The sequence below is a fragment of the Taudactylus pleione genome, unplaced genomic scaffold (genome assembly GCF_031769625.1).
Source record: "Taudactylus pleione unplaced genomic scaffold, aTauple2 ptg000203l, whole genome shotgun sequence".
In the NCBI taxonomy this organism is placed as follows: Eukaryota; Metazoa; Chordata; class Amphibia; order Anura; family Myobatrachidae; genus Taudactylus; species Taudactylus pleione.
Window position 1 is genome coordinate 4,341,989 of NW_028284605.1, and position 23,045 is coordinate 4,365,033.

Genomic DNA, 23,045 nt, shown 5'->3' on the forward strand with positions numbered 1-23,045 from the left:
TAGTGGCTTAACCCAGTTTTATTATTAACCTTTTGTCTGCTTACTGCTCTCTAAAGAATGTGGATGAAACTCTCGCCATGTGTTGCTCTGTACATCACAGCTCAGGGAAGGTTAATTCAAAGAACAGGTTCACAATACAGTGAGGCTTTGCAGATACTCCTGTTTAATCTTATGCCTTTTATTACCAGTATAAAAATAGATATAATTCCTAGAGATGTGGGGCTCCTTGGAGTATGATAATGAATAGGACTGTGTGGTGGTTACTACGCATTTACAGTTGTAAAACATATCTGCAAAAAGCAGTAGAACTTCCTCGTGTTTCTATTGTTGAAATAACAGAGTCTCACCTCTCCTGCGTCCCTCACCCCATTTTTCTCCCTAAAAACAGAGCAGAAAGCTATAACACTGCACCTAAACTGTGCTATTGCAGGTTGTTTTCTTCCAACGTTTGTTCCAGTTTTAGAGATAAAAACAATAAACTCCCTAGCGGTTGATATATCAGCAGTTACCCATAAGATTTGCATTAACTCTAAACTGCTTATATAAAATAAAGATACAGACAACGAGAGTTGGGATTTATTTAGGTCAAATGTAATTTGACATTAAAAATTTAATTTCCTGCAATTTTCGTAGTATTAAATAATTAAAGTTAATATGGTGACGGACAACATACAAGAGCATGTATGCAAATTATTAGTTGTTCAACTCTCCTGACAAGCACGCGCAGGCGGGCTGTGTCATATCCCGGCAGGGACTGATTGGTCAGGTGTTTTAGATGGGTGCACTCTCCTTTTATTAATTATAGGCCAATCAACTACAAAATTCTGCTTTCTCACCCCGTACCCAACATCTTGCGTCCGCAACAGCAACTGATCAAACACATCCTGAATACAGCTAAATGTCAACTTGCAGCACGGTGGAAATCAACTACGCCACCCTCATTGATCGCTACCATTTACGCTGTATGGTCCACTTGTAGATTATAACGTATTACTTGAGTTATACACGATACCCCAGACCACTTTGTCAGGATTCCATGGGCAACCCACTTTGAGGCTGAATCCCCTCTAAAAAATATATATAGCTTTGTTTACTCTCTAATCAGTTCTACTGCAGTTAGTAGCTCTCATTGGCTGGTTCCCCTCCTCCTATCCTTTCCAACTCCTTCCCTCTCCCTCTTTCTGCATTTTCATTAATTGACGTTTACCTACAGTCAGATGCATAAATATTGGGACATTGACAGAATTTTCATATTTTGGCCTCTATTCACCACCACAATGACTTTGAAATGAAACAAACAAGATTTGCTTTAACTGCAGACTTTCAGATTTAATTTGAGGGTAATTACATCCAAATCAGGTGAACGGTGTAGGAATTACAACAGTTTAAATATGTGCCTCCCACTTTTTAAGGGGCCAAAAGTAATGGGACAAACTAAACAATCCTAAATCTAACTTTCACTTTTTAATACTTTGTTGCAAATCCTCTGCAGGCAATTACAGCCTGAAGTCTGGAATGCATAGACATCACCAGACGCTGGGTTTCATCCCTGGTGATGCTCTGCCAGGCCTCTACTGCAAATGTCTTCAGTTCCTGCTTGTTCTTGGGGCATTTTCCCTTCAGTTTTGTCTTCATCAAGTGAAATGCATGCACAATCGGATTCAGGTCAGGGGATTGACTTGGCCATTGCATAACATTCCACTTTTTAGCCTTAAAAAACTATTTGGTTGCTTTTGCAGTATGCTTCGGGTCATTGTCCATCTGCACTGTGAAGCGCCGTCCAATGAGTTCTGAAGCATTTGACTGAATATGAGCATGTAGTATTGCCCGAAACACTTCAGAATTCATTCTGCTGCTTTTGTCAGCAGTCACATCATCAATAAATACAAGGGAACCAGTTCCATTGGCAGCCATACATGCCCATGCCATGACACTACCACCACTATGCTTCACTGATGAGGTGGTATGTTTTGGATCATGAGCAGTTCCTTTCTTTCTCCATACTCTTCTCTTCCCATTACTCTGGTACAAGTTGATCTTTGTCTAATCTGTCCATAGGATGTTGTTCCAGAACTGTAATGGCTTTTTTAGATGTTGTTTGGCAAACTCTAATCGGGTCTTCCTTTTTTTGTGGCTCACCAATGGTTTACATCTTGTGGTGAACCCTCTATCTTCACTCTTGTGAAGTCTTCTCTTGATTGTTGACTTTGACACATATACACCTACCTCCTGGAGAGTGTTCTTGATTTGGCCAACTGTTGTGAAGGGGTTTTTCTTCACCAGGGAAATAATTCTTCTGTCATCCACCACAGTTGTTTTCCGTGGTTTTCCGGGTCTTTTGGTGTTGCTGAGCTCTCCGGTGCGTTCTTTCTTTTTAAGAATGTTCCAAACAGTTGATTTGGCCACACCTAATGTTTTTGCTATCTCTCGGATGGGTATGTTTTGATTTTTCAGCCTAATGATGGCTTGCTTCACTGATAGTGACAGCTCTTTGGATCTCATATTGAGAGTTGACAGCAACTGATTCCAAATGCAAATGTCACACCTAGAATCAACTCCAGACCTTTTACCTACTTAATTGATAATGAAATAACGAGGGAATAGCCCACAACTGTCCATGAAATAGCTTTTGAGTTGATAGTCCCATTACTTTTGGCCCCTTAAAAAGTGGGAGGCACATATAGAAACCGTTGTAATTCCTACACCGTTCACCTGATTTGGATATTAACGATACTGGATCAGAACCTCTATACACACCTTCCTATACCTTCTAATGTCCTGCCTATACCTTCTGAGGATGACGCTAATTTGCGTACGCAGTCATACCATAACTAAAGACTTAGACGTGGAATCTGTGGTTCCAAAGCACAAGTGTTATTCAGGTAAAAGTTCAGACAGTTACACGCAATTGATCTAGACACAATTTAGGCGCAAAAGGAAATTATACAGACCCAAGTACAGTATACATACGCAGTGCTTCCGGACCCGGAGATAGGCATCAGCAAGAGACCCCTAGTCATACAGCGTTCAGCACGAAGACTGAGAACCAGCATTCATGCACACATATTTATACCCCCCCAGAATAAACAGGACAATAGGGAAGTTTGTTGCGGATGTCATTGGTTCCCAGGGAAGAAGCATCTGTTACAGCACATTTAACAGGCTGGTTCAAATAGACTCTCCCTGCCTCTAACAGCTGGGGATCTTCCTCTTCACGCCCCCTGTAACATTCTAACAGTTGTTCATGAAATATACATTTTGTTGCTTGTAGGCTCTGCGATCCATAACTTGAGTTTGCATGATGCGACCTCCCCACCGATAACACCGGAATACTGTAAAAAGAGTACTCATCAGTACAAGACCAAACACGACTTGTTTAGCATGTATAGTACCTTAGTTATCAAATACCTTTATTTCTCAGCATTTAAACTAACTGAACCAACTTAAATCATACACTTTAAAGCTTATTGAACCTTATGTGTGAATATGTAATGTGTGGGTATTCAGGGTTTGATATAAGGATGCTAGTTAACTTGGGGCAGATGCGTGCGCATAAAACTAATAAAACAGCGGTTTCATACAAAGTCCTATGCATTCGCTAATATGCGACTAGTTAACAGCACAATTGTGTGTATCAATATGTGTATGAGAAATGGTGAAAAATGCAATCGCATGGTGCTAATAGTATCATCGCCACATGTACTAAAATGTGAGTTTATCTAAAATGGCGCTTAGGCGGCCATTCGCAAAATGGCGTCTTGCGATCTCATTTTCAAGATGGCGTCTTGCGGCCAGTCGCAAGATGGCGTCGTCATGATTAAATTTTAAACTGAACTTGTCTCAGCCAATTATTCAGCTTCGACAGTCCACCCTTTGATAGCAAACAACATGCTATCACAATCTGCTATTAGAATTTAATTTAGGCTTACATTTACATATTATTTGGTGTTATTATGGGATGGCACAAGGTGGTTCTTAATCCATCAATAATGTGTCTCTGAGTGGGACATAAAACTACTATTATATGCAAAACCGCAGATCTTGGAAGATCATGTGAAAGGTGTGGGAATGCACCAGTCTTATAAAAGCAGTCTTGAAGGGCAATTGAGACTTTACATTACCTGAGGTGTTCTTTGAATAACATTTCAATAGTACATTCTATGTCTGTCTAAATATAATACATTAAATAATGGTGTTTCCTAGCTCAGGGTTGTAATGCAGTTCTGTATTTACCTCGGTATTCATACTGGCCACCATCATGATTTCATTCTTTCGTTTTACTCTATTTTTAAATTTTCCACACTTCAACACAATAGGAACACACCGGACACTTATGCCAATTATTATGATGACAATTAGTATAAGGATTAAGAATTTGCCTATGCTGACGATCACTTCCTGGACCCATTCCCCTAGACCTGAGAACCATTTCACTGGGTTCAGCCATGACACCCATCCTTCTATGTTTTCCCCTACTTCAGCCACTGAAGCATTATGGTTCTTACGAAATTCCCATTTTAGCTGCAGAATTTCATCCATCTTCCGGTCTATCACCTCCTTAGGGTCGCTGGTATCATTGGTGACATAGGTGCAACATTTTACTCCAAATTGGGTGGCCAATGTTACGCAATACCCTCCAGTAACAGCAGTTAAATAATTCAACACTAGCCTGTGTTGCACCCGTTCTTTCTTGTACGCTTGCAATTCTCTCCCTGTATACCTGAATGTGTCATCGTACATCTCGGTGATATTATCTATCAATTTGGCAAGTTCCTGGATATATCTAAAATTTAATGTACCCCGAGCGATCCTGGTGGGGTCCAATGCGACCAGAACTTGAAAGCCAGTTGTCTCACTGATTAACTGAGTGGGTTTATATATATCACCAGGTACCATATTTCTTTTGCCTCTGTGTTCATATTGTGTGTGAAGATATGGTGACGGTGTGTTTTTATGTATACCCAGCATTTCAACATGTGTGAGGGTCATAACTTCTGGGACTATTCTTCCCAGGTAACACAAACGGAACTCGAGGAGAGCCATTTATACGCTTTTCTTCCACAGATGAAATATACATTATCAGGGAGAACATAAGGAATGGTATGCATCATTATCATTAAGCACATTTCCCTTGCAAACAATCCTATTTCTGGTTCTTCCATCTGGTACATGCAAGTTTCTGGCTGTATTATTTTAGCACAATAACCATTTGGCACCTTACCAATAGTTTCTTTGGTGGAACTCAATGTATACCGATACCTAAAATGTTTCCCACCAGACTTAATGGAGCGCAGCAGGTCATGGTCTATGGACTCATTATCAGCTCTTTGTGAGAAGGTCATCGTCTGATTATTCCCCGTCACTTCCCAACTCCCGGGTTTATTGGGGTTGGTTATGTTTAGACACAAAAGTGATCTATCTACTTGGAATTGATGGAGTTTGAAATGAAGTGGTTTGGATGAGAGGAATTTTCCATCCAATGTTTTCCCTTTTTGCAATTCTAAAATTTCTGTGATATTCAGCGGAAATGGCACCAACCCTACATTATGCTGCACATGTGAACACACCCAGCAATCGGTTTGATTTAACACCTTGCCTTCCATGCTATGATAATCCTCTAGAGGATACCCACCCCAGTACGGATTATATTTAGGTTGGCACCGTTGGATACAGTTCTCATCAACTAGGGACCCACAAAGCTCACAAATACAGGAATCTTCAGACGATAAACCTCCACACCTTCCCCGAGTATCCGGAATGACAGCTCTCTTAACAATAACAGTACTAAGATTGGTCAGACACTCCCCTGATTGGCATTGCACTCCTCCTTTCTCCACTCCATCAGCACTGCCATCAGCTCCCATTTCCTCAATCGGTCCCCCATCACAGACACTGGATATCCCCGGACTGACCAGGATGGTGAACACTCTAAAAGAGAATATGAAAATGAACACAGCAGGCCCGTCCATTGTCACAACAAGACCTGCAAATTTCTCTCAGTTCAGGTATCTTACTACGACCTTTTCAATCCTCCCGGAATAAGCTCGCGAGCGACAGGTCCACGCTATCAGCTTTGTCTCCGACTTGTTTCTCCACCGGTTGATTGACCTTTTTGCAGTGAGTGGAATGGACCCAGGTATCTCTCTCGGCCACAAAGATGTAGTACTCATCAGCAGCACCTGGTACGGACCTTCCCACCGATCAGTCAAACAACCTGAACGCAAGAAATTTCTGATCATTACATATTCTCCTGGTTCAACATCATGACAGTTTATTTCAGGCATATCATTAGACAACAATTTCAGTTCCTACTGCTGTTGCTTTAACTGCTTACTCATTGATATAAGATACTTCACAGTTACCTACCCTTTAGATCTTCCTGTGGACTTATAATGAAATGAGGTTGTCTACCGAACAATATTTCAAATGGGGACAGATTCAGAGGAGGTCTAGGAGTGGTCCTTATGCTATGTAGGACCAAAGGTAACGCTTCTGGCCATCCTAGTCCAGTCTCAGTCATGCTTTTACTTAGCTTATTTTTAATAGTCCCGTTCATCCTCTCTACCTTGGCACTGGCTTGCGGTCGGTAGGGGGTATGAAGTCGGCTATTAATACCCATCAGCTTACACATATTTTGAAAAACATCACCTGTGAAATGGGTACCCCTATCACTCTCGATGATTTTAGGGATACTGTACCTGCATACAAATTCCTGAACTATTTTCTTGGCAGTAAACGCAGCAGTATTAGTGGCCGCTGGGTAGGCCTCAACCCAGTTAGAAAATACGTCTGTGCACACTAATACATACTTAAGGTTCCTGCAGGGTGGTAATTGGATGAAATCAATTTGTATCACCTGGAAAGGTCCATCAGTCAGTGGAATGTGGGACGGTTCGGTAGGGATCGCTTTCCCTATGTTCTTTCTCAAGCAGGTCAGACAGGACATTGCTATCTTCTCTGCTTGTGTAGAAAAACCTGGTGCGCACCAGTATGCCCTCACCAACTTGCACATACCCTGTTTACCCAGATGAGTCAGACCGTATGCTGCCTCAGCCAGGCTGGGGTAATATGCCTTGGGGGCTACTGGCTTACCATGTCCGTCCCTCCAGAGCCCAGAGGACTCTTGCCCACATCCCTTGGACTTCCAAATGGATTTTTCCTGAATTGAACACAAATTTTGCATCTCAATTAATTTCAGCATATCAATAGTTTGGAATGAGATAATTGTTTCAGTTGGAGAAAACATTTTTAACCCTGCTGCCCATTTTGCAGCTTCATCAGCTCTGTTGTTGCCCAGTGACACCGGGTCATCCTCACATGTGTGGGCTTTGCATTTAATTACTGCCACTGCTTTGGGCAGTTGAATTGCTTCTAAAATATGTTTTATGTGTCGGGAATGTGCAACTGGTGTGCCTGCTGCTGTCATAAAATTTCTCAGATGCCATAGAGCACCAAAATCGTGCACCACCCCGAACGCATACCTCGAGTCAGTGTAAATGTTAGCAGATTTGCCTGCTGCCAGTTCACATGCTCTAGTCAGTGCTACTAACTCTGCCACCTGGGCTGAGTGAGGAGGACCGAGAGGTTTAGCTTCTATGATGTCTGTGGCATTTACAACAGCATAACCTGTACATAATTCACCTGCGTCTGTTTGTCTATGACAACTCCCATCCGTATAAAAAGTGTGTCATGTATGTCAGGTCTAGCAGTAAAGGTCTGATTCAGATATGTCATACAATCGTGTGTATCATTATGTCTGCCGAACTCACCTCCCGCCAGCAACTCCTCTCCTTCCACCCTTTGTACATCATGTTGTACATATGGTAGGTATGTTGCTGGATTCAGCGTACTGCAACGTTTAATGGTAATATTTGCAGGAGCGATTAGAGCTAGTTCCCATTTGGTGAACCTAGCCGAGGAGACGTGTCTGGTTTGAGCTGAGTTCAACAGAGCAGATACAGCATGGGGAGTGTAGACAATCATATCATGGCCCAATACTACGTCCTCACTTTTACTCACCAATAGAGCGGTAGCTGCTACATTTCCCAAACAGGTGGGGAGTGATCTTGCTACCATGTCCAATTGGACACTGTAGTATGCTACGGGCCTACTGGCATCACCATGTTTTTGTGTAAGGACACCTGCAGCACAACCATCGGCTTCCGTACAATACAAATCAAAAGGTTTTTCATAATCAGGTATTCCCAATGCAGGAGCTCTTGTCAGACTATCCTTAGATTAAGGAAAGCCTGTTCTGATTCCACTGTGTGTATGACACGATCGGGCTTTGAGGAAGAGACTAATTCCTGTAAAGGTAAGGCCAAAATAGAAAAAGCTGTTATCCACATTCTACAATATCCACACATTCCCAAGAAGGTACGAATTTGCTGTTAATTCTGCGGCAGTGTCATGTTTTGTATGGCCTGGATTCTATCTGTTGTGAGGTGTCGTAACCCCTGGGGTAGGCAGTGTCCCAAATATTTTACTCCGGATTGGCGTGGCTGTAGTTTGTCCTTAGCCACCTTGTGTCCTTTTTGTGAGAGATGAAGTAACAAAAGTTTAGTATCATTCAAACATGACATAAACGAGTCAGAACATAGCAATAAAGATACTGGGGCTGTCTATGAAACCTTGGGGTAATCGTGTCCATGTGTATTGTAAACCTCTGTATGTAAATGCGAATAGATACTGACAGTCAGAATGGAGAGGCACAGAGAAGAAAGCTGAAGAGAGGTCAATGACAGTGAAATGGGTTGCATTTGGTGGGATCTGCATCAAAATGACAGCTGGATTTGGCACTACAGGGAATTGGCTCTCTACTACCTTATTAACACCTCTAAGGTCTTGTACCAGCCTATAACCCCTCCCACCACTCTTCTTTACCGGGAAGATGGGACTGTTGGCTACACTAGCTGTACGGACTAAAATTCCCTGTTGTAATAATCGCTCAATTATTGGAGAAAACCCTAATTCTACCTCCTGTTTTAGTGGGTACTGGGGAATTTTTGGAGCTTGCCTTCCGTTTTTTAAATCTACCATTACTGGTTTTACGTTTGCCATTAATCCAGTGTCCTGTCCATCTTTAGTCCAAAGGGAATCTGGAATTAGGGACAACATTTCATCTACCTGTGATGGAGTTTCTTTTAAAACTGTAGAGTGATACATTATCCTTTGAGGAGTGTCTAACATATCCCGCACCTCGTATACCATTCTCTCTGGGATATCTAAAAATACACCATCAGGGGTGCAATATATAACACATCCCAACTTACATAACAAGTCTCTGCCCAGTAGGTTAGTAGGAGCCGCAGCAGCCAGGAGAAAAGAATACCTGGTATGCAACGGCCCAATTGTAACCTCTGTGGACTTTGTTAAAGGATAATGTTCCACTTTACCTGTTACACCCATTGTTGGTACTGTCTCGTTGGTCACCTGCAAATTAACGGGACATTTTATCACCGACCTGGTCGCCCCTGTGTCTACAAGAAAAGGATATTCAGTACCAGCTACATCAACCATCATGACTGGTTCTTCCCTAGTACTTCCCGTTAACCTGACCATCTGTAGACTACAGGTATGACCTGACCCCTAGCATTGGCTACCATTCTCCAATAAAGCATTTACAGCTACAATTGGAGCTGGTGCCTGCTGAACATTTGCTGGCCTCTGTGCATATACCTTATGGGGATATCTAGGTCTTCCCTGATGTGGGATCCCTACTCCTTTTACTGTACAGTTTCTACTTAAGTGTCCTGTTTGTTTACAGTTAAAACATGTTCGTGTTTCGGGTGAAGACATGTGGTGTTGTGAGGTTTGCGCAGAGGGTAAAGGTGGTGGATATGGGTAAGGATAGGGAGGGTAAGGGTATTGTGGGGGATAAGAAGTTGGTGGATAGCCTGGGACCTGTGATTGCATCGCGTTAGTGGGATAGAGTTGTGTTTGTTGTTGAGTGGGGTTAGTGAGAGCACATACTTGTTCAGACGTGAGTGTGTGTGCAAGTGCAAGTGTGTCTGTTGGCTGTGATGTTACCGTCATTCCCTCCAGAGCTTGTATACTGACAGCCATTAGTTTTTTGCTCTGGGCTTCTCTCTTTTTGGAGATGTTTTTATCATGTTCAATGGCGGTTTCTATGAGGGTATCTATTGTGAGTCCCTGCCAGCCAGGCTGTGAGGTCTGAACCCAAGTTTTTAAACTCTCTTTCAGACCATCCACAAGTACTGTGACTATCATCCCCCGGTGGTGAGTGCTATCTTTAATATCCTCTATCCCAGTGTACTGGGTGATAGCTTGCAGAGCCCGATCGCAATAATCTTCTGCAGTCTCACTCTCTTTCTGCTTAATGGTGAAAATTGTGTTCCAGTTAACTACTACTGGAAAATATATACCCAATTGAGTTACAATGCGGGAAATATTACCTTGGTTTACTTGGTCTGTTAAAGGAACGTCACCATCCAATACACAATCCGTGATAAATTTTGTCACGTCGGTATTGCGTGGCAGACAGGCCCTTAACACCACACGCCAATCTTTATTAGTGGGTTCATGTTAACTACCCAAATTTCTCAAAAATCTTTCACATTTGGCTAATTCCTTTTTGGGATCGGGGAAATCATTTATGATGGAATTTAGTTCTGCTCTTGTCCAAGGACAATGCATTACTACTTCCCTCGTGGGCACTATACCGTTAGCGTCTGCATTTCCATTTGGAACAGTTATTGTCCGAATGGGATGCAAACCGGTAGCGCTGCTACCTTTGACCTGATTACCTGGCTGGGGGTTTAGTCTGCTGCTGCTACGTATGGTATGAACAACTTCCTCTACGGGTGCAGAGGGCATTAACACTTCCCTTGCTGTTACCGATGGAGATGGAGGCACCACTCGTGATTGTGGTGATGCAGCATCTATCATCTGCAAAGCATGGGAAATGGCAGACATTACCATAGGCTCATCATCCGTATCATGAACATTTTCTTTATAGTTGCTTAAGAGAGGGTACAAGTTGCTTGTTACATTTTTATGGGTATTTTTGGTAACTGTACTTGCACCTCCATCCACATAAGGTGGGGGAGGTGAGCGTGAACTGCTGGCAATACTCTCCACGACGCTACATTGCCGCACGTGCGCACCATTTTGCGGCTCGCCCGTATTGCAATTCAGCGTCACGGATGTATTTACTGGCAATGTGCTCACGACGCTAGTTTGCGTCGTTTGCATATTTTTAAGCCACGCATCCCCTTCATGCTGCCACAGTTTTAAACATTCAAAATATTTAACATTTTTCTCTCGGGAGCCCATCAAACTGATGTGATCCTGGACATTATCTAACAAATTTTTATCAAAACTACCAATTCTGGGAAACTGTCTAACACTCTTCCTCGTCATATTAAACCATAAATCACAATACCTTATTGCATAAGTACTGTACTTGGTATGCATGATAAGACGTGCCGATCCAATCGGCGCCTCCATTAGCAGCACATCATTGCCTAACATCTCTACTGTTTGCGTGGCTTTCATTCTGAAACAAAATCCTATGCTTTTCAATAAAGATTTAAACCGGTGAAAGACAATCAAGACACTTTCACTTACCTGTGAAGTCGGCGGCACCCACACACCTGGATAAGATTTAGTAAGGCAACTTCCACACCTGGATAAGATTTGAAAAAGGCAACTTCCACACCCGGATAAGATTTAGTAAGGCAACTTCCACACCTATGAGAGTTTATATGTCGGCTACTCTCACGCACCTCTCTACAACAAAGACAACATGTACACCTGCTACTGTGTATAGAACGGTAAAGCTGCTTACCGAGCGGCTAGACTAACCCTTGCACCTAGCCCTTAATCATGTTGCGGATGTCATTGGTTCCCAGGGGAGAAGCATCTGGTACAGCACATTTAACAGGCTGGTTCAAATAGACTCTCCCTGCCTCTAACAGCTGGGGATCTTACTCTTCACGCACCCCTGCAACATTCTAACAGTTGTTCATGAAATATAAATTTTGTTGCTTGTAGGCTCTGCGATCCATAACTTGAGTTTGCTTGATGTGACCTCCCCACCGATAACACCGGAATACTGTAAAAAGAGTATGCATCAGTACAAGACCAAACACGACTTGTTTAGCATGTATAGTACCTTAGTTATCAAATACCTTTATTTCTCAGCATTTAAACTAACTGAACCAACTTAAATCATACACTTTAAAGCTTATTGAACCTTATGTGTGAATATGTAATGTGTGGGTATTCAGGGTTTGATATAAGGATGCTAGTTAACTTGGGGAAGATGCGTGCGCATAAAACTAATAAAACAGCGGTTTCATACAAAGTCCTATGCATTTGCTAATATGCGACTAGTTAACAGCACAATTGTGCATATCAATGTGTGTATGAGAAATGGTGAAAAATGCAATCGCATGGTGCTAATAGTATCATCGCCACATGTACTAAAATGTGAGTTTATCTAAAATGGCGCTTAGGCGGCCATTCGCAAAATGGCGTCTTGCGATCTCATTTTCAAGATGGCGTCTTGCGGCCAGTCGCAAGATGGCGACGTCACGATTAAATTTTAAACTGAACTTGTCTCAGCCAATTATCCAGCTGCGACAATGTAATTACCCTCAAATTAAATCTGAAAGTCTGCAGTTAAAGCACATCTTGTTTGTTTCATTTCAAAGCCATTGTGGTGGTGAATAGAGGCCAAAATATGAAAAATCTGTCAATGTCCCAATATTTATGCACCTGACTGTATATCTATTAGGTTCACATAAAGCCTGACATACAAATTATTTTTTTGTTTCACTGACTATTTGAGCTCTATATGGCTCCAACGCCTTGATAACCGGATATCTCACAATCTACCTGATACTAGATGCAATTATGTCCACCCATATTTATCTGTGATGTATTTTCAACTCTTGCAGATTTGTTTTTTGTCTTCTCTCTTCATGTATTTTTTATACTATTTTCTGTAATGTAAAATACGTAATAAAAAGACATTTTACAAAAAAACACCAAAACACATCCCCTACAATTCTATAGGCTGAACCAATGAATACAAAAGAAGGGGAGTTAACATAAACCTTAAAGGGCCACTGCTCCTACAACCTCAGGGTTTAACCTGGCTCATGCATAATATATGCCTTATGCTCCTCATCTATTTTATTAACATTGTCTATCTGGATGGACCTAAAATTAAGTGGAACAAGAAAATTAAGAGGATTAAAATTACCATAAAAACACAGTTCTTTATTTTTATTTTAACAAAGCATATAATGAGGGAAACTGAAAATAACACCCCTGTGCCCAGCACATACCTGAGATTATTTTGTAGTACCAGTCAAAATAGTCATAGACATTTATTTAGAATTTACAATTGGCCAGATAGTTGCTCTGAAGTTTTATTTACCTTCAGTGCAGCAGCTCCATACATGGAAGCAACCATGAATGAATAATGGCTAAATTGGTGGATCTAGTCAAATGTCCATGGATGACCTTTATATAGAGTCCAAATAATCGGATGTTCTAAAGGCACAGCTTACAATCCAGGAAGCTATTCATAGGGTATTCTAGTCAAATCAGTATGAATAAACCAACACAAGAAGCCAGTGAGGAGGGTAGTATTAGCCAAGGGCTGATAGAGTGATTAAGTAAGATGATAGAGACACAGGAAATATGGAGAAGCAGAGGACAGGTGAGATAGAAAGTCTATGGCAGGCAGCCCTCTCAGCAGCCTTCTCATAATGTGGGTTACGGGTTAGTTTATATACAAAGGAAAAAACTGTTTGAATGTCTTGGGAATGAATCATTAATTTGTGGCTGCCACACCTCGAAGAATGTTTAATGGGTGTTTGCTACTATGGCAGAGACTCCTCATTCACCATTATCCATCTCATATCTGTCACAGAAAGGTCTCTGGTGAGATATTTTCAGGCTGTAGTATTTTGTCTGTTAAGTAGACAAAAAGGGCTAATGAGATTAGCTTCCATAATAAAAGTATTATTGTTGCTGAAAATAGAATCGGTATAAATACCGACGGCTGAATTGCCGCCGGTTCTCAAACCGGTGCCCGAAGCCCAAAGGGAGGACATCCTGACAGCGGCTGGTAAGTACTTTAACTCACCTCTCCCCCCCCCAACCCTAAAGCTCCCTTGGTGGTGCCTAACCCTAAAACCCCCGGATTGGTGCCTAACCCTAAGTCCTAACTCCCCCTTCCCCTAGCCTAAACCTAACCCTCACATCCCACCCGGGGTGTCTAAACCTAACCCTCCCCCCCCCCCCCTGCTGCTACAACCTAGCTATCCCCGGCTTACCCCGATTGGAATGCCGGGCATCCGGATTTCGGCGTGGGGCTAAAGATAGGCGTTGGCATTTCAACGCCTATCTTTAGTCCCGGGTCGGCCCTCTGCCGTCTGGATTGCGACGGCCGGCAATCCGGGCAGCGGTAATTTAACCGCATCCAATTGAAAATAAGGTTACTGTTTACAATGCCAAAAATGATCTAATAGATCTGTTACAAGCAAAGCTTACTCTTTCTATGTAACCTAAAATTATGGCCATCACCGCATTGCTGAAAATAGCATTAGTTTGAGAACCCAGGTAAGACCAGGTACCACTTGTTGGAGACTTCAAGTGCAAGGGAATCAATAGAGGATTATCTTTTCTATCCCATTCCTGGAACTCTTTAGATAACACAGGTTCCTTTGCCACATAATTATTGTATAGAATTGCTGGACTGTGAATAGACACAAAAACACTGACATTAGTAAGTTTTATTTCTATAGAATATGTCCGGCTTATTTTGTACTTCAGTTCTAAAGGTACATACTTTGCAGCAAATTCTCTAGCAACTTCACACCAATGCATATCATTTTAATTTGACTTATATTTCCTTTTTTTGTATCTTCAGTTCATTATTTGCAGCTTTATGTCCAGCCCCCCAGAACTCCGTCTTTTTAATTACACGTACCCAAACTGGTCTGTTGTGCTTGGTTACTGCATTGGGACATCCTCGTTCATCTGCGTTCCAATGTACATGGTGTACCGCCTGTCTACTACCCCCGGCACAATAAAAGAGGTAAGGAAGGCGATAGCTGGGCCTTTTATAACCTTTTGTCTAATATTATTATGAACGTCCAACTAAAAACAGTTTTTGAGAATGACTCATTTTGTCCTCTTGGGTCCAGTAATCTCACAGCTGTTTACAGTTATCTAACATTAGTGTCAAGAAAGTCTCAGCAAAACCTCTGGACATTTTAAAAGCTTAATTATACAACATACATAAAGCGAAACTTGGTATTTAAAGCACTGGTTCTATTATTGTAGATGACAAAATATTTTCTAGATGCAATATAGTCCATACATGCACAAGGCTAATGTCGTTCTAAGGGCTGTATTTAGAACTAGAACCCTGCAAAGCATTAGAAGTATGTCTAGCACAACAGAAAGTATAAGACATCAATTACCACATAATAATAGGAGTCCCCTCAGCCCTCAGCATATGCGTGTCTATGGGGTATTTCTATGTATGCGCCAATAAGGAGATGGTTCTCTTACCAGAGTACGCCCGCCTGTCACCTACTTGACACCCAATACCGCTCCTTTCACAGAGAGAACCAGCTGGCATCTGACTGAGACAGCCTGAGATATGCACAGATAGTATGTTTGCTGCGCTGCATGCACAGTCTGAGGAAGAACCACCGCTAGATGCAGCTGCATTCGGTCTTGCATGCCAGAGTCAGACCCTATGTGTTTACACAATATTGTTTTATTAATATATAAAAGTTTATTATAAATGACAATATTATATTAACTATTCGTGTTGGCAGTGTTGAAAATGTACACAGTGATTTTATTTACCCACCTACCGCTCTTATAGTTAGTCCCAATCTTCATGGCTTTCCCATTTCAGCAAGGTGTTTAGAAGTCCATGACGTATTGTGCTGTAACCATGGCTCTTCAGTGCCATGGACATATGCCACAGTTAGAAAGACTATTTAGAAAATATATATTCTATATTTTTGTTGTCTATGCAAAGTTATATAGAAAGCAGATAAATATTTTTTTTTAAAAAAAGCATAAACATTACCCAATACTTTGCCCGATTTTTCTTTAATATCTCCAACATGGTCTCAGTTCAGCTCCTTAGCATGTTACAGTTAATTAACTCTAACTTGAATTAGATAATAGGTCCTAAATGGAAATATTCTCCCATCATTGACTCTACTTTTATTTCTTGCTAGCGCTTCATCAAAAGCATAACTCCAGAGACCGACACAGAAATGCCCCTGGGAGGTATTCACATGAATGCTGTATAACCTGGAAGCGGAACCTTATCCTGTATACAAACTGTACGCACCCCACTCTGTGTCTAAGGAAAACTTTTTGAAACCTCAGGCTGTTTATGGTTCATCTACCCACACTGCACTGGATCATGTCTGGGAGTCAAACTGGAAACAGTTTCAGCCTACATCATGAAAGCCCCAAGACTTCCAATTCACAAAAAGTCAATGGTCCACACTGGAAAGGTGGTTTGCATGTGTGTGTTATGGATAATTATACGCTGAGAACAAAAGAAACATAAAGCGGTCATGTTTTGATAGAAGGCAACTATAATCTTGCCTTTGTGTATTCAATAAGCTCTATATCTACTAACGAAACAATTATTTTAAGTATGGAACAATAGAAAGGAAAGTTTACAACCTTTCATTCTGGAACTGCCTGTGGTTAGAAACATTATGCCTGTCGTAAAACACATGCTTACATACAATGATCATGGTCATGAATACACAAAGAGAAAAACAGTCCTGAAAGAGAAATTTAGATAACCAAAAAGTATTGAAGAGTGAGTGTCTCCACTCACTGAGAATGAACAGAGTAACCTCCGTTAGTGTTTGGTACCTTCCGGTGGCTATTGGATTAAAGAATAATTATACCCTAGACTAAAGATTTAGTTTTCTAAAGAGAAGATTAAATGTTCTACTTACCTTCAGTCCATTATATATATTTTTATTTTATTTTTTTAAAAAGACAATTTTAAGAGTATACATTGCTGCGTTAGGAGAAACTTGCAGTAGTAACCGCCAATGATCTTTAATGTTTGGGTCAGTCCACACTCATTATGATTTCTGTGGGGTTAAAGCTTTATATAGTATAACAAATTTATTTATAAATGTATAGATGTAAAAGTTTATGCTGCACCATCGCGTTCTATCTGTGCTGCAGACTTCATTGTCTTCCAAGCTATAGGGTAAAGTGGAAAAGAAGGGAAGATAAGGGACTGCACAGAAGAATACGATCATAAATAGCCACTTATATATGTATTGGCTGATATCTACTGATAGTAGATAGTAATAACAAATGAGGTGCACCCTAGAGTAATCATGGGTAAACAAAGAAGAGAAAGAAAAAGTACTCTATATCCGGGGAACACTCATGTAGTATGACATTAATTAATTAAATAAAACTTAACTTTTATTAGTTTCAAAGGTAAAAAATGTCAACAGCCAATAAAAGATAAGGGAAAAAAATTATAAGGGCGAAAAATTGGAAAACGTCCTAATCCACAGATTTTATAATATATGGGCAAAGGTCAGTTTTCAAAAAACAACTGACCTTTCTCTTCTTTGTTCATTGTCTTCCAGTATATTAGTCGCTGTTTACCCCTTTCCTATCTTACCTGGTAGTCTCAGATGGAACACAAGTCTGCATCACAGAAACAACTAAATTAAGCAGCAAGATCCTATATACTATGTTTAAAAAAATAAAAGAAGGAAAGTTAAAATAAACAAATCACAAAAGAATCCAAAACGGTGGACTTCAAACTTTTCACTTGGGGCTGTATATGTTTGGGTACAGATGGAGCAGCCTATATTGTAGCATTTAGCTCACCAATGACATAGAATAAGAGCTTTCCCATTGAAGTGAATGGTTGTACATTGTGCATGCTGTTAAAATATGCAAAGTCTTTTTCATATGTCAAATGTTATTAGGAGGAAATATCTTTAATACAAAAGGATAATATGTATGGATGATAGACAATAACTTTAGTTCTGGATTATATTTTTGTTTAGTATCGCTATTATGCAATGTGTGTTATAGCAACATATTTTGAAAACTTTTTTTCATCAATATACAGACTGGTAACAAGTGTCTTAGGGGTATATTTACTATAGTGCAGGTTTTTAGAAGTGGAGATATTGCCCATAGCATACAATCAGATTCTACTTATCATTTATCTAGCACCTTCTATAAGATAATAGCTAGAAACTGATTGGTTGCTTTGGGCAACTACGTCTTTAAACCCGTACTTTAGTAAATATACCTCCTACAATTTTGAGACACTGAAACTTAGGATGACTGAACATGGAACACTGTGGTGGATTGTACACTGCTCACTCTAGGGCTGATGAGGAGAGAGACGTATGTATGTTGCATAGTGTGTATTGTGTGAACTTAGCGCACGTCTATGCACCTGTGCCTGCCTGCCCTTGAAGAGGCGAGATGAGGGAGCCATACTCTTTTATCTCTGGAGTAAATTACGCTCATTTTGCCAACAACACTGCAGAAGTACCTCTGTATTCACTTTCAGCTACTATTAGGGCAATAGAATATAGTCAGCTATTATAATGATGGAAAAAATATACAAATTTTCCCTGGATTAATTATCACTAAACAAAATCTGCTTAGATCCAGGTTATCAAATAGAGAATGATATTAATTAAATACGCTCCCTATTTTTCACATGATAATCATTTAGTCTATCCACTTCATGCTGAGGGAAACTGTCTGTCAGAAACACAGTTTAACAGAACTGGTGGAATCTGCACGTTCCCAATTTGTACTTAGATCCGATTTGTATGGACCAGTTCTATCCTAGCTGCAGCACTGGCTTTTGCTAAATGTAGGCTTCATGGTCAAAAGAACAACTGTAAAATATTTCCTTGGAGTAAGTAGTGCTTTCCAGGAAGCTCAGGTGGGGCAGCTCTCATAGAGCCAACTCTCTGTGACTGTTTTAGCTTTGCAGTTGGTACACACTGCAGGACTCTGCTGACTAAGTGTAAACTGTCCCTAATTGCTGTATTTTGGACCTTTTATTTTTTATTATACTTACATAGTTTTAGGTATTGATCTCACATAAACAGCCTTGTCCTTGGTGTGATGACATCCCTTGGCATTACCATGTACAGTAGAACTCTTATCTGAACATTTATTTAATCAAACACGATCTACAACAGGCCTGGCCAACCTGTGGCTCTCCAGCTGTTGTGAAACTACAAGTTCCAGCATACCCTGCAAGTTTTGCTTTGAAGGAATGCTAAAAGTGTGGCAGGGCATGCTGGTACTTGTAGTTTCATAACAACTGGTGAGCCACATGTTGGCCAGGCCTGATATATAGGAACAAAAATAATATTTCTTGGTTTATTATCCAATAAAAACAAAATAACAAAAAAAATCCCCAACATACATAGTTTACTACATGTACAATTATTCGAACAAACTAATTATCAGAATCGTCTTCGCTCTCAACTGGTACAGATAATGTGACTTCTACTGTAATTACTCACTGCCTTCACAAATGTATTACTTTACTTAAATGTGTGGGAGTGTAGACACAAGACCAAAATTATACTGGCACAGGGTAAACAGTTACAATCGGACAAAGTTATGTTTGGGTTTTCATAGGATTGTCAGTGAGACAATAAGATCTGGAGAGTTGTGCAGAAGAATAGAAGCAAGCGGGAATCAATACACTGGGGGTGCATACACACGGGACAATGGGCCTGATTCATAGACGGACACTCTGAAAGAGCGCTTGCTCTGAATCAGGGCAGTTTTTTTTGCGAGCGGCCAGGATGATGATCGCGATGGTCAAGACCATTGTGACCATCGGGGCTTGTGATGAGACCCTTGTGGTAGGGTCTCGTGGCCGCAAGCCCCATAGAGTGTCTGGCTCACCAGTGGGCGGCCCCACTGGTGATGTCAGTGGGGCCGCCCACAAACAGCAGGCGTTCGTTTGGGAACGCCTCCATTTGTGAACCCACCCCCGCCACGCCTACAAAACGGGGCCAGCTGTCGATCAACATCGACAGCCGCCCCTTTTGTAGTGAGCCACGGAGCGAGAGAATTTCTCTCTTGCTCCGGAGCTTGCGCACGTGCAGTGCGGCCGCTGCGCGTGCGTAGAGCACACCATCGACCCGCTCGCGAGCGCTCAAGCGCTTGCGAGCGGGTCTGAATCAGGCCCAATGTGCTGTATGAACGATATTGGTGAAAGATTTCCCTTGAACTTTCTGTAGTGCAGGACAAATGATATTGGCTGTACACACTGAGAGATATCTTTCAGTGAAGTCATCCTGCCACATCTCTGAGCAGGCAATTCATGACGATAACGTCCAGGTTGGCCTTCATGTTATTGTCCAGCGGGAGCACGCATCATTGGTCGTACATTGCATACACACGGAACAATATAAACGATATATCGTTGAACGATATCATTAATATTGTTTAAATATATCGTCCCGTGTGTATAATTCATAATAGGCTGTAATCAATGCACCAAGAGGCTTTAGGCCACATTTTAGAGACCTATTGAAATAGGATTGAACTGGCACTTTAGCATACCCACCGCTATGAAACGTGTCACATTTATTTGCATGTATTTGAAAATGCATTAGGTGTATTGCTAACATGCACCACCCCAAAAACCACATCAAAGTCAATCCTTCCAATATACTTTAACCATTTTGATCTTATTAGAGAAGAAACATCTGTGTGTTGTTAGTGATGTGATATTAATAACACATTTTCGCTCACTGTTTTCCTGGAAAAATTATGCCCACTTAGTACTTTCCCCATGAAAAGAAAAGGCTGCATCTGTCCTATCATTGAAGTAAATGGAGACAGCAGTTTCAGTGGGGAAAGTACTATAATAAATCATATCACATAGTATTAAGAAATTACTGTCATTGAAGTCAGTAGGGAATAAATTGTCAATTATGTAAAAGGGGGCTAAACTGTCAATAGTAATTTTCATTCATTTCTCTTTTTAGGATTTTTAATTAATATTTTTGTCCGTGTATTTTTTTAAATGTACTCGTTTTTGTTGTACTAGTCCCTTTTTATGACCATTTTCTGCTGTTTTTCACTTTTTTTCCATATACATTGACCTTGCACCACTGAGTAAGGCAAAAAGGGGCTTAATTACTAAACTACATTGTTTCTCAGATTTAATGAAGCAGATTATTTAAAGGCGATATATGGCATGTTCCAGCTTTAAATCTCGCTCAAAATCACCATTTAGTAAACAAACCCCAAAGCCTTATTTTCAGATAATTATGTGGGAAAGTCTTCTAATAATTTTTAAAATAGGGAAAAAGTTTTAGGTGCAATAAATAACAAGCAGAGTTAGTGCCCTATTCTTTATAACCTGAAAAGCCTGCCACATCAAATAACGTATACAGTGTACGACAAATAGGACACAGTTGGCATTATAGTGTAAAATAAGCTTCATTTTTGTTATTAGACTCCTACTGCAAATTACCGCATAGTACAAGATCTGCAGTCCATTAACATGTCACAGATTTTTTTTTATTAGGGACTACTGAATTTACAGGCATTTATCTACTCCTAAAGATAATTCTATGGATTTATTTATAGTACACACTTTGTTAAATATACAAATATTACACAATCTTTTTTTTCCCCCTTACTGAGTTATCTGCACTAAATCAGGTGTTTTAAATGCTCCTAATGTTTTTGTTACATTGTAAAATCTTGTATGGAATAGTTTACAGTAGTAAAAAACTCCATTGGCTTCTCTAGGAGTCAAAGGTGCAGTTAGCAAATTGTGCATATTATGTTACCAATATAATACATATGATAGATTTAGATAGTAAAAATAATTATACACATGAATTATTCTATTTATTCCACTGTCGACTGTCTGTTACATTTATTACTTGTTCACACCTGCTGGGAAATGATGAAAACTAACGCACATTTTAGTGATGATGAGTTATTGTATTACCCATGTGCTTTCCACAATGCAATCTAGTGATTTGTTGGTGCACATTAATGCGTTATATATTATATGTGCTGTATTTTAAAAGCAACATTAACATTTATATTGCAGCAGTGGAAACGACACCATTGATTCTTATTTGTCCTAGTTTATTATGCCCTTAATGCACTTATTAATGTATGAAATTGCTCGTAAATGTTGGATAGGTCTAATTGTGCATACACACGGGACGATCGACAACGATATCGTTCTACGATCTCCCGGATGTGCTGGATGGTCGAAATCGATCATCCAGCACACCACAAACTCACCAACGACTATAGCGATCCGTGATCAACGATCGTGGGTCCCTATAGTAACCTGGTCTATATCGACCAGGTTGGCCTGCATGCACGGGCGATGGACAATATCGATATCGTCCATATGTGCCCGTGCATCGCAGGTTGTTGGGCACCGAAAAATGCACAATATGAACGATAACTATATGATTGATATCGTTATCGTTCATATTGTCCAGTGTAATCGTACCATGTGTACGCACCTTAACATGCTCTTAGAAAAGATTATAATTATTTTAGTGATACCTTGCATAGAAGAAAATCAAAGCTATATTCTAAATGCAAGGGATACAATTCATCTACTATTATGCATATACTGTGCAGATAAACAGGGCTTTAACTATCTGCCACCTTTGCCTAAATTAAATCTTAGTAATATGACAAGCTTCTATGTGGTAAATATAGATGTATGCAGTCTGACACAGTATTATTAATGGGTGCAGTGAGTTACAATTGTTTTAGTAAGGTTTTTTAAGTCAGTTTAGTAAACGGCATTTCTAAGCTCTGGAGTTCTGTTTCTTTCCTATACTTTGCACCGACCTGAAAAATGAGCATAACTGCTTAGAGCGAGGTACAGTATGTGTGTGATGGGACTAGTGTGGGTTACTCTTCTGCATGAATGTGCAATAATAGAACAGAAACATTCTCTACTACACAGCACGTACCTTAGTGCTCATGGTAAAGGTGGC

At 40.5% G+C, this 23,045-nt stretch overlaps 1 protein-coding gene across 1 annotated transcript in view; it reads left to right on the forward strand.

The window, feature by feature from the left end:
- SLC6A4 (solute carrier family 6 member 4) overlaps positions 1-16,391 on the forward strand; it is a 154,945-nt gene extending 138,554 nt beyond the window's left edge. The window contains exons 13-14 of the mRNA XM_088477798.1: positions 14,909-15,076; positions 16,242-16,391. Of these exons, the coding sequence (XP_088333924.1) occupies positions 14,909-15,076; positions 16,242-16,316 (243 nt within the window). The 3' untranslated portion in view covers positions 16,317-16,391. The remainder of the gene's footprint in view (positions 1-14,908; positions 15,077-16,241) is intronic.
- The last annotated feature ends 6,654 nt before the right edge of the window (positions 16,392-23,045 follow it).